The 12,188-nt window shown below is 40.6% G+C and overlaps 1 protein-coding gene across 1 annotated transcript in view; it reads right to left on the minus strand.

The window, feature by feature from the left end:
- Positions 1 to 12,188, minus strand: part of LOC126249646 (GTP-binding protein Di-Ras2) — an 872,182-nt gene that overhangs the window by 56,161 nt on the left and 803,833 nt on the right. Inside the window, exon 5 of the mRNA XM_049951325.1 lies at positions 3,111 to 3,365. Within this exon, the coding sequence (XP_049807282.1) occupies positions 3,111 to 3,365 (255 nt within the window). The remainder of the gene's footprint in view (positions 1 to 3,110; positions 3,366 to 12,188) is intronic.

Genomic DNA, 12,188 nt, shown 5'->3' on the forward strand with positions numbered 1-12,188 from the left:
GGAAGATATCCATTTTCACGTACCCGCATATACAAAGTTTGAGAATTACAATGGGCTATAGTTCAACAAGAATTTTAGACTTAATTTTTATTAGTCAAGATTTTCTTGACTTATTGCGGTATAATTGAAATTGCATCCATAATTTTCATTGTCACGAATTAAACAAACAACTATGTTTTAATTAATTTTTGTATTTCTAAATTTTATAAGTAAGAGGGTGACTAAGTATACGTTGTCCTGCTGTATATATAACATATGGTGTGACAGTATCTGGAGACTGGTCTTGTTATATTTCACGTGAAATCCTAAAATATCGATTTCACGTCGATATTGTGCTATTTAATACAGTGTGGCATAATATTTTGGTATAATATTGTCGATATTTTCTTTAATTCTTTTGACAGCTCACACAATAGATGTTTTATATTTCATAATAACAGACTACGGTCAGCGGTGATTATATCTTTCGTATCTCAAGTATATGTATCCTGTCTTTGGTTCTCAACTTACGTCAACGTTATTCTGACGTATAAGTAATACCTGGTGTGACTGTTCTTGCTACATTTCATGTGAACTTCAAGAATTTTCGGTGTCACGTTACTGTTAGGTTTCATACAGACATCAGCAGGACATTCTTAAAGTCACCCTGCGAATGGTTGATAATACACAATTTTGGCTTCAGAAAACATCAGCCCGACTTGATAAACTAGGTCAAAATATTATAACATATGACAGTATGGAAAAAGAGTAAATAAATATTTCAGCTGATTGGAAAATGTTCCAGTCATAAAGGATTTAAGTGTTAGTGAACTCCATCTTTCGTTTCTCAACGTGTAGAAAACTGACTAAGAATTAGAGATGTAAGTCTTTTGGCACTGCGAGGCTTGTCATGATGGCTGTTATGATGGTTTGTTAATGTTTTTAAGTGGATTGTTCTTAAATTTAACATTATTCTACGAATAGAGCTATTAATTTGAAACATTTTATTTATCACAAATTTAATTAAGGAATGAGTATACTGACGTACAGTAGTTATTTTACTCAGGTAATTGAAGAGGCTTCAGTAGGACGTTCTTAAATTCAGCCAGCGAATAGTTGATAATACACGTTTTTGGCTTCAGGATACATCAAACAGACTTTATGAACTAGGTCAAGGTATTATGCCATTTGCCATTATGGAAAAAGAGTAAATGAAATATTTCAGGTTTTTATTTTTATATCAACTGTATCTGAAAGGATGGGAACAGTAAACAAAGATTTGCGTAGTTAGTTCAGAAGTTCTATGATATGCTCTTCTCACCTGAACATATGAACAAACTTTGGCTACAAAAATTTGGCTTTGTAAATCGCTTCTGTCTTCATGTCCTCACATTTTGAGTATACGCTGGGTGGAAACCTCTGATAATTTCTGACCTCCATAAAGTGAGAATTTCAAAGTTTAATTAGAAATAACTAACTAGAAATCAGTTACAGATTTATATGGGAATTTATTTAGCGTCTCGTTTTCTGCTTATCATTGAATTAATATCAGCTTCAGACGTCTGGCAGCGTTATTGAAAATTTAAGTACCCTGAAACTGTATCTTCTGAGATGAGCGCTGATAGCCTAATACACAAATATTTCCGCATTGCTTTCCTTTTAAATTTAAATGATACACACTTATGTAAAAATAAAATATGATTATTACTAATTTTTATAAAGCTGTAAAAAGAACTACAAATGTTCAGTATTGCCAAGTAATACAGTTTCAGATGTAATACTGAACATTTAAAAAATCTTGTTGCCACCAGGCTAAATGAATATTTTCTGGTAGCTTGAACTACATTCAATCCTGTGATATCTTAACAATAAGTGACTATTATTGTTACTAGTGATAAACATTTTAACGTTTCCAAGGATTCACGGTCAAATCTCTATGACCCTTTGCCACTGTAGTCGTAATTCGCGATGTCGATGGATAATCATGATTACTCTTAAGGGCCGTTTGCTAGGGGTCCCCTATGTTAAAGAATGTGCGCTGAACGGTGTGCTCCGAAAGCCTTGTGCCTGCACCAGCACTGTACTCTGTCGTCAGATATACCACAGTTCGCCGCCTATCCTGATTAACAGAGAGGGCCTCTACGTTCTCTGAGGACACGTGCGTATCCGATAACCTGTCGTCTTCTCGTGGTTTCACTGTCCTTCAGCCACTTCCTACAGATGCTCACTACGGTAGCACACGAACAGCTTACCAGCTTCGTCGTTCCCGTGATTCTTAGTCTCACGTGCCACACCATAACAGTCTGCCTTTTGTCAGAGTCGCTTATGTAAGTGGATTTTCCCGTTCGATATAATGATGCCCCATTTGTCTCTGGTCCACTTATATACTTCCCTTAAAGCGACACCACCAGACGACACTGTGTTTCGTGGAGGGCTGTGGTCATAATCTTTTGGCTAACCAGTGTGCCTAATTACTTCCTCTCTGACAACTCTTTTCAATCTGACCGTATTGATACTGTTGAATCCAATGCTACAACCGTCGTACAGAGGCTTCTGGTATTCTCACATACGAGAAAAGTGCAGTTCACCGCTCCCTGCTTGCACACTACCGCTCCCTAATTACGCACTGCGCCTATTTTCCGCGCCCACAGCGGAGAGGAACTTCTCATCTGGAGCCAGTTATGCCTTTTACACGATCGCATCACCCCAAAAATTACCACAGAACCGTAGAAAGAATCATGTGAAGCACATACAACACTGCATCACCATCGACGAAGACGTGAACATCATTAGGATCTCCATCACATTAACGTTCAACCTACGCACTTGTACCACCACGTCGAAATACAACATTTCATATGATTCAGATGTATTCATTATGTAATGTTCTATTTAATTTACAGAAGGTTGTAGAGTTTAAGAGGAGCAATAGAGGGAATAAAATTATAATAAAAGGAAATACAATATCAGACTGTGAAATTTGTCGGTTGTCGGTTGCTTAACAAAGAAGGACATTTTCCTTCCTTGGCGCACCTCTCTGGGCTCGGATGTAAGAGCCTCAGGCCGTGTATTCAACCAAATGTGCACCAACTTCAGAGCCAATTGAAACGTAATGAGTGTTTTTCACCTACCTCCCTAGTCTCGGTCTCGTCACACTTGTTGCCAACGAGCATAACGGGGATTGTGGTGAGCTCGGCCCCCTTCATGTCGCGGATTACCTCCCAGATGGGTCGCAACTCCTCCAGCGACTGGCGGGACGTCACGGAGTATACCAATATGAAGGCATGCCCCTTCGATATGGAAAGCCGCTGCATCGCTGGGAACTGGTGAGAGCCTGTCGTGTCTGTGATCTGCAGCGTACAGATGTTCTTGTTGCAGCTGATGACCTGCGGAGATAAACCAACTCATTATTACATACAGGCGGGGCAGTGAACGCCGTCGATAGTTATCCCATTTAACAAATACCCTGCGACTTTATACACACTAAGAGAAATAAAAACGACGCATCACGAAGGAATTATGCGAATGGGTCGGAAATCGGAAGATGTGATGTACATATTATAGAGAAAAAAATCATTACAATTTCAGAAAAAACAGGATGATTTATTCAAGAAAAGAGCTACATAAATTGGGCGAGTCGATACCGCGTTGGTCCACCTGTGGGCATTACGAAAGTAATTAATCGGATTGGCATTGACTGATACAGTTGTTGAATGTCCCCCTGAGGGATATCGTGCCAAATTCTGTTCAAATGGCGCGTTAGATTCTAAAATTCCGAGATGGTTTTAAGACTCTGCCCATAGTACTCCAAGGGCTCTCATTTTTCGAGAGATCCGGCGACCTTGCTGGCCAATGTGGGGTTGGCCAAGCACGAAGACAAGCAGCAGAAACTCGAGCAGTGTGCCGGCGGGCATTATCTTGCTGAAATGTAAGCCCAAGATGTCTTGCCATGTAGGGCAACAGAACTGGACGTTCAGTAACGTCGACATACCGCTGTACTGTAAGGGATCTTGCTATGAAAAGAAACGGCAACCCAGACCATCATTCCTGGTTGTCGAGACGTACAGTCAGTTCCACAAAAGTGTAAGCCATAATTTGAAATGTAACGTCTGCAGCGACATATCTGGTAGTGGCCTCGAATCTGTAATCAGTGCGCTTTTGCACAGTGCATAGATAAACAGTATGACAGTTGAATGTTTTGTTTTGTCGTTTGCAGTTTAAAATGAGTGCACAATATCTGAGGCGTTTGTGCTCCTCGTAATTCATCAAAAGGGACCAAAGCTTTCATATGGAACTGCTGCTAAAAGTCTTAGAAAGTCAAATCATTCGTTGCGAAGTGGGTCAGACGATATTTAGAGGTTGGGAAAGCGGATGGTTTACCACAGAGAGGGTTAACGTGCGCGAAGTGGCAATTTGCATTTATTTACAGTCAATTTAAACGCTTTATCAAATATGCCGTCTGAGGTCCGTTAAGAAGCTGTTCAGTTCGTACTAGGAAAACTGGGTGCTTAAAGAGGATAATGATCTGAAACATCGCAGCCGTTTCTGTATATCGTGGGAACAAGACAATGTGGTGCCCACGATGGATTGGCCTGCAATGTCTCCGGATGCAAATCCGATCGAAAATGTTTGGTCATATATTAAGATGAAGGTTAAAAGAAAGCCAATATATACTTAGAAGCAGCTGTCATATAAAATCAGGACGATATGGAGGTCGTTACTTCGAAAATATGCAAAAAATCTCGTGAAAAGCATGCCGAAAAGGTGTCAAGCTATAATCGATAATGGGGGCAATTGGATTAACTATTAGGTATATTTTAGAATTAGTAACAATATGTATTTTCATAATAGTGTCTTTTTTTTCATATAGATAACGGCGAATACTTTCTTGTGGAACTGGCTGTATGGCGAGCGACACTCAGGTTGATATCCCACCGCTGTCCCGGGCGTCTCCAGACACGTCTTCGGCCTGGAATCTCACTGACTGGAGTAGAATTGTCTTCAGCGATGAGTTTCACTTTGAACTGAGGCCCGATGACCAGCGAAGACGTGTCTGACGACACACTGGACAGCGGTAGATTATCAACCTCAGTGTCGCCCACCAAACTGCCCGACAACCAGGAGTGATGGTCTGGGGTGCCGCCCCTTTTCATTGTAGGACTCCTTTCGTTGTCGTCCCTGGCACCCTTAGGCAGAGCGATACGTATTTTTCGCCCCGTATTGTTGTCGTTTATGGCAAAAAATCCTGGGCTCTTGCATTTTAGCAAGATACTACCCGCTCGCAAACGGCGAGAGTTTTTACTGCTTGTCTTCGTGCTTGGGAAACCCTACCTTCGGACTGCGCCGGAGGTTCGAGTCCTCCCTCGGGCATGGGTGTGTGTGTTGTTCTTAGCATAAGTTAGTTTAAGTAGTGTGTAAGACTAGGGATCGATGACATTAGGAGTTTGGTCCCTTAGAAATTCACACATTTGAACAAATCCTACCTTGGTCAGTAAAATCGCCGGATCTCTCCCCAGCTGAGAACGTTTGGAGCATTATGAGCAGCATACTTCAACCAGCTCGTGATTTTGACGATCTAACGCACCAGTTGGATGGAATTTGGCACGATATGCCTCAGATAGACACTAAACGTTTGGAGCATTATGAGCAACATTCTCCAAACAGCTCGGAATTTTGACGATCTAACTTGCCAATTGGACAAAATTTGGTACGATATTCCTGAGAAGGACATCCAACAACTCTATCAATCAATGCTAATCCGAATAACTGGTTGCATAACGGCCAAAGTCGGACCAACGCATTACTGACGCGCTCAATTTGTGAAGCTCTTTCTCTTGAATAAATCATCCAGTATCCTGGAATTGTAATAATTTGTTTGTCTGTACATGTACCTCATATCTATCGATTTCCACCCTATTCACATAATTCCTTCGTGATGTACCTTTTTTCGCTTAGAGTGTATTAGAGTAAATTGGTGTGCTGCTGATTTAATTCCTTAATAGCAAACAGTTACCATTAATAATGAGAAAATTATCGCAAATGGACTTAGTCAATAAATAGTGTCAATTTAGTTATCTGTTACACGGTCTTAAGAGTTGGGGAACATCATGTAGGTGCTGCATTTCTGTTTCTGCCCGAGCGTTTCCATAACTACTCCAGTGCTCAAAAGATAAGCACTGTAAAGAAAAGTGTGCATAGTTTCTAAACATGATATGAGAAGAGCTACAGAACAAAGAAATTATTGACAATAATATATTTTTATATATTTATTTATTTGCTACAAGAAGTTTATGGACCACCATATAGATACTATGACGGACCATGTATTCCGTTAAGGGCACAACGGACAATTTTCCGTTACAATACTAAAGCCAATTGCATTTACGGTATTCAGTGACAAATCCGTATACACTTTCTGATTATAGATTACAATAATGATATTAAAAATAACAGTAATAGTAATGGTTTGTGAAACCTGTTAGTAGTTAATCTAAAACATGAAAACCGACTGGAAAACTGTAGAAATCCAACTAAAAATGATAAGAAAGAGTCAGAATAGCGAAAACGAGAAGAGATATAGGGTTAACACCTCATTGCAGCAGCTGGGGTTCGTGGTCTCGTTATATACAGTGAGGTAACAAAAAGTCATTGGGCAGTGATATGCACATACACAGGTGTGGGTAGTATCGTGTATACAAGGTATAAATGAGTAATAGGTTGGTGATGTTGTGATTTGTACTCAAGGTGATTCATGTGAGAACGTTTCCCACATGATTATGGCCGCATGACAGAAATTAACAGACGTTGAGTGCAGAATGGTAGTTGAATCTAGTTGCATGAAACATTACATTTCGGAAATCGTTTGGGAATTCACTATTCTGACAGCCACTGTGTCAAGAGTGTGCCAAGAATACCAAATACCACCGACAACGCAGTGCCCGGCTGCCTTCATTCAAGGACCAAGAGCAGTGAAGTTTGCGTTGAATTGTCAGCGGTAACAGACAAGCAACACTGCTTGAAATAACCGCAGAAATCAATGTGGGACGTACGACGAACGTACCCGTCAAGACAGTGAGGTGAAATGCGGCGGAAATGGGCTCTGGCAGCAGACGACCGATGCGAATGCCTTTGCTAACAGCACGACATCGACTGCAGCGTCCCTCCTGGGCTCGTGACCATATCGACAGGATCGTAGACGACTGGAAATCATTGGTCTAGTCAGATGAGTCCCGATATCAGTCGGTAAGAGCTGATGGGTAGGGTTCGAGTGTGGCGCAGACCCCACGAAGCCATCAACCCAAGTTGTTAACAAGGCACTGTGCAAGCTGGTGGTGATTCCATAATGGTGTGGGGAGTGTTTACATGGAATGGACTGGGTCCTCTGGTCGAACTGTACCAATCACTAACTGGAACTGGCTATGTTCGACTACTTGGAGACCATTTGTAGCCAGACAACGACCGGTTTTTACGGATGACAATGCGCCGTATCTCTGGGCCACAAGTGATCGAGATTGGTTTGAAGAACATTCTGGACAATTCGAAAAAATGAGTTGGCCACCCAGATCGCCCGACATTAATCCCATAGAACCTTATATATACTAAGATGGTATCTGTTCTTTCGGACATGTCCGAAAGAACAAATACCATAGGTGACCAAGCAGCTCGTTAGAATGAAATTACAATGAAATGAACAACCTTAGCTGCTTACAGGCGTTGACATACGTCAACGGGGACAGATGAAAATGTGTGCCCCGGGTTCGAGTCCCGGTCGGGGCACACATTTTCATCTGTCCCCGTTGACGTATGTCAACGCCTGTAAGCAGCTAAGGGTGTTCATTTCATTGTAATTCCATAGAACTTTCACGACACATAAGCGAGAGGTCAGTTGGTGCACAAAATTCTGCACCAGCAAAAATTTCGCAATTGTGGACGACTACAGGTGCAGCAAGGCTCAGTATTTCTGCGGGAGACTTCCAGCGGCTTGTGTACATGCCACGTCGAGTTGCTGCACTACGCAGGAAGAAAAGGTGCTCCGACAGGATATTGGGAGGTATCCGATGACTTCTGTCACGTCAGTGTACATCGGATTTACACCTAACAGCAGCTCACCAATTTTCTGTTACTGTTCCTCTTCTTGTGCATTCTTGTAGGTATGGCTCAGGCTCTGAAAATCTATAGCCCTGGTTTCCATTACAGGGACACCATTAGTACTAAATAAGGAACGTCACGCTGTATAATAAATTTACAACTGTATTTTGCAATGAAGGTATTCTGTAGCTGATGTTACTATAACTGTTATGAATAGTATCCTATCCTATGTGTTTGACCTACTCCAGATCCTGGAACAGCACTTACTTTTTCTGTTGTTCATATAGCGTTGTAAATATGAGTGTTGGGAAGGATGTGGATATCTAACCGGTTTTTCTCCTTATTCTGCACCCACGGAAATTCGTTTGCCAACGGCGACATATTTTCGTATATTCCACTAGCAATATGTTCGAGATTTTGCTCGCTACGTAGCTAATCATGAGCCACTTTTTTGGCGTCTCTTACTGCCCTGCACCTATAGGATGCAAATGAAAAATTCCGTCTAGAGATGTTAAATAATGCTCAAAATGTATTTAGTATACAACACCGCTAAAAAATGTTATCTCTCCACAACAACTCCAACAACAACTCCACCGACAAAACTGATTATGAACACCCCTAAATGAGGCCACGTATGATTCACAGATCAACCAAGAAGTGTTTTTTCTAAGGTGGTTCAAGAGCACAATTAGCATTCAATCATCCTTTTGTCTTTATCGTTTTGTGGGGTCGGGTGAAGGAGAGGGGGGGGGGCGCAGGGTGTTCGTCAGCCTTGTGACTGGTTTGGTGCGGCCCGCCTCTATTTTAGGTGCTGTGTCACACTTCCCATCCCAGAGTAGTACTTACACCCAACCTTCTTCATTATTTGTTTTTGGATATATTACAAGATTTGTCTTCTGTTACAGTTTTCTTTTCCTCTACGGCTCCCTGTAGTTCCATGGAAGTTATTTCCTTACGCCTTAAAAAACGTTCTGTCGTCCTGTCCCTTCCACTGTTAACTGATTTTCACATATTCCTTTCCTCGACGATTCTGTGGAGCACCTCGTTATTTCTTATCTTATTAGCCCACTTAATTTTTGTCATCCTTCTATATCACCAAATCTCAGAAATTTCGATTCTCTTCTATTCCGGCTTTCCCAGAGCCTATGGTTCACTTCTACACAGAGCTGTGCTGCAGATATAGAGCATCAGAAATTTCATCATTATGCTATGGCCTGTGGTTGATACTAGTAGAACCCTTGCCTGTAGTAGTCTGCTTCTTACATCCGGTTTGGTTCGTCCGCCATACGTTATTTTGCTTCCAAGGTAGTAGAATTCCTTCAATTTGTCTGTGTCTAAAAAATAGCTCTTTGGATCTCTGGAGAAGCGCACCGTGTCAGCTGGCGGGCTGAATTTCGTTTCCCAAAAGGATCCGCGACGTGCTCTATAGGATTCATACGTAGAGAGCCCTATAGACAATCAGTAAAGTGGTTATACAGGATGTAACTAAATTCTCTTCATAGACTTTGAGGACAGGTTCCTTACACCAACATATGAAAAAAAGTGCAGTAAACATTGTAACGCACACCTTAATAACTAAGAGCACTTCATCTTCGATACTGTGAAACACATCTCTTCCAATACACGCTCTTTGCTTTCAGTATTTTGTTTGGAGGTAGTGTGGATCAAAAGAAGGAAAAATGTCCAGCAAACATGGGCTCTTAAATGTTACCTTAAGAACTATGAACACTAGAAGAGATGCTGTGAAATGTGTTATTAAACAAGTAAGTAATTGCATTAAAGATAAACAAATGCAACAAATTTGATAAACTACCGTCAAAAGCGAAGTACTAAGTATGCAAATTTAATAGTTATTTATTGCAAGAACTAATTTACTTACGTTTCTATAAACTTCTGTTATGTCCATTAGTAAGGAGCAAAATTTTTCAGGTACATAATTCCAATAAAACAAAAAGTTAATATATATTTCTCTCTTTTAATGTCAATAAAGGAAAGAAAATGTAAATAATCCATCAGTTCATTTTCGCTTACAGGGAACATATATTAACATTTATTCAACTCTCCTCTACTTAGAAACTTTCTAAGTTTCTGGTAGTTTTAATTAGCCTTTCCATTTACGGAATGTTGTTTCGTCAATAAGAATTTCACAACACAAACAATTTTGAAGAGCCATAACAACTACTAAGAATATTGTAAAGGCAACCAGATCATTATCGAACTATCATATATAAATTTCTGATATCTTCTACAAAATTATTTTCTTGTAATGGCTTTAGGAAGATATGGGTGTTACGAAAAGACACCTTTTTTAAATTAGTTGTTTTAATATTTTGACAGCGAAGTTAAGACTTTTGCAGAAAAATTAACAGTGTAAACAGGTGCAGCTTTGAAACATTACAAGGCTCGGCATCTTGATCATTTCTCCGTCTCTACAGGCTCTTCAATTAAAAAAATAGTTAACTGTAAAGAATACCTAAATTACTGGTATCTTATGAACAGTGATAATACTAACCCTGCCCTGTATTTCATATGAAAATACGTTTTTTTATCTCTCGCGATTTTGGAGTATTTATAGCTATGGTAATTGCCTAATCCGTAATTGTCAGTACTATCACTATTGCTTTGGTCTCAATCTGGTCAGAAATGGATAAGCTAGAATTCTGTATATTTCACAAAAATCGCTGAGCAGAAAAGTGTTTGAACCTAAAAAGTAACTTAACGTGCCTTATTTAAAGTGAATCACTTATTTATGATGGAAACATCCTATGGAGAAAATTACAACTGTCAAACATTGAAGCTTTGACTGCATTGTTCAATTGTACGGCTGTGAATTTTAGTAAACCAGTCATTAATTTACTCTCGTGCATGATAATTTGAGAGACGCGCAGCCACCACGATGGATATCACAATCGGCCAGTCACATTGAGGAGCTGTAGCCAGAGAGAAAACACGTTACAGCCAATGAACTCTAATGGAATGTAATAAGGAGCCCACAATAAAATTCAGTGCGGAAAATAATAAGTAACAGTAAGGAACAAAGCAACAACTAAAATGAGAAGCAAAACGCTTCATACATATTGGCGACCAGAATCAGTTTCGTGTTATCGAGGGAAATGGTTTCAATGGAAGTAGGAAATGATACCGGCCTGAAAGTGGAGATGAGTGTAGCCTACGAATCCATCAGATTATGACATGACTAGAAAAGTCGTTACTTAAAGTTATTAATTTCCGTCCGTCATTACACTTCTTGAATCGGAAACCAAGGGAGCGGAGAAGACGAAGAACGGAGGTCTCTGAGTCCGAGTAATTAAATTTTCCACGGAGGTCAGCCTGTATTTTTTTAGCCGTTGTATACTATCCTCTTTCGTAGTATCCAAGTACAGTTCTACACACGAGCTCTTCGTTAAAATCGTCAAAGTCGGTTGATTTCCGTTCACGTTCGTATCCCTTTCTTGGAGAATCGAAACACTCATTGATGTCTGGCGATTCTGCCAATGACTCAGATTTGCTAATGTGGCCTTACAGTTGACTTGGAGACACCACACGCTTTAGCAGTAAGTTTATGAATTTGCGCCAGATTTAAGTTATTCCTCGCTTCTTCATTGTCGGCCAGACCTGTAAAAAACTTGAGTACATTCGATATGATAATTTTCGACTGTTTACGAATGTCTTTCCGTCCTTTACGCACACCGACAGGAGGAGTACTACAAGTAGGCCGTTGCTCCTGGATTGTTGTTCACCACCGAACACACGTCAAAGCACCTTTCTAAAGACAGTAAGACACTGGAGTCAGACGTGAACACTCGATATAGCACGGTAACACTAAGCTTTGAGCTGCTCTGACCTACCGCACCGCTAATTGTTCCTACATGGCCACAAAGCCGAGAGGCGTGCGAATCACAGCCTGCAGCCTCTGCTGGCGGCTGGCAGCGGCCGTGACCTTGAGGACTCTACTTTCGTGCCGGCCACTCTCTGCAACAACCCTACAACTCCAGCATCTGATCTACTTGGAGCAACTCCCTACAGGATAGCTCATCGCCTTCTATTAAATAGGAACATACGATGTGGGGTGAAAAGAGTGAAAATTCAATGTAATATGAGCGATGAAGTAGACGTACTCG

The sequence above is a fragment of the Schistocerca nitens genome, chromosome 3, assembly GCF_023898315.1.
Source record: "Schistocerca nitens isolate TAMUIC-IGC-003100 chromosome 3, iqSchNite1.1, whole genome shotgun sequence".
Classification (NCBI taxonomy): Eukaryota; Metazoa; Arthropoda; class Insecta; order Orthoptera; family Acrididae; genus Schistocerca; species Schistocerca nitens.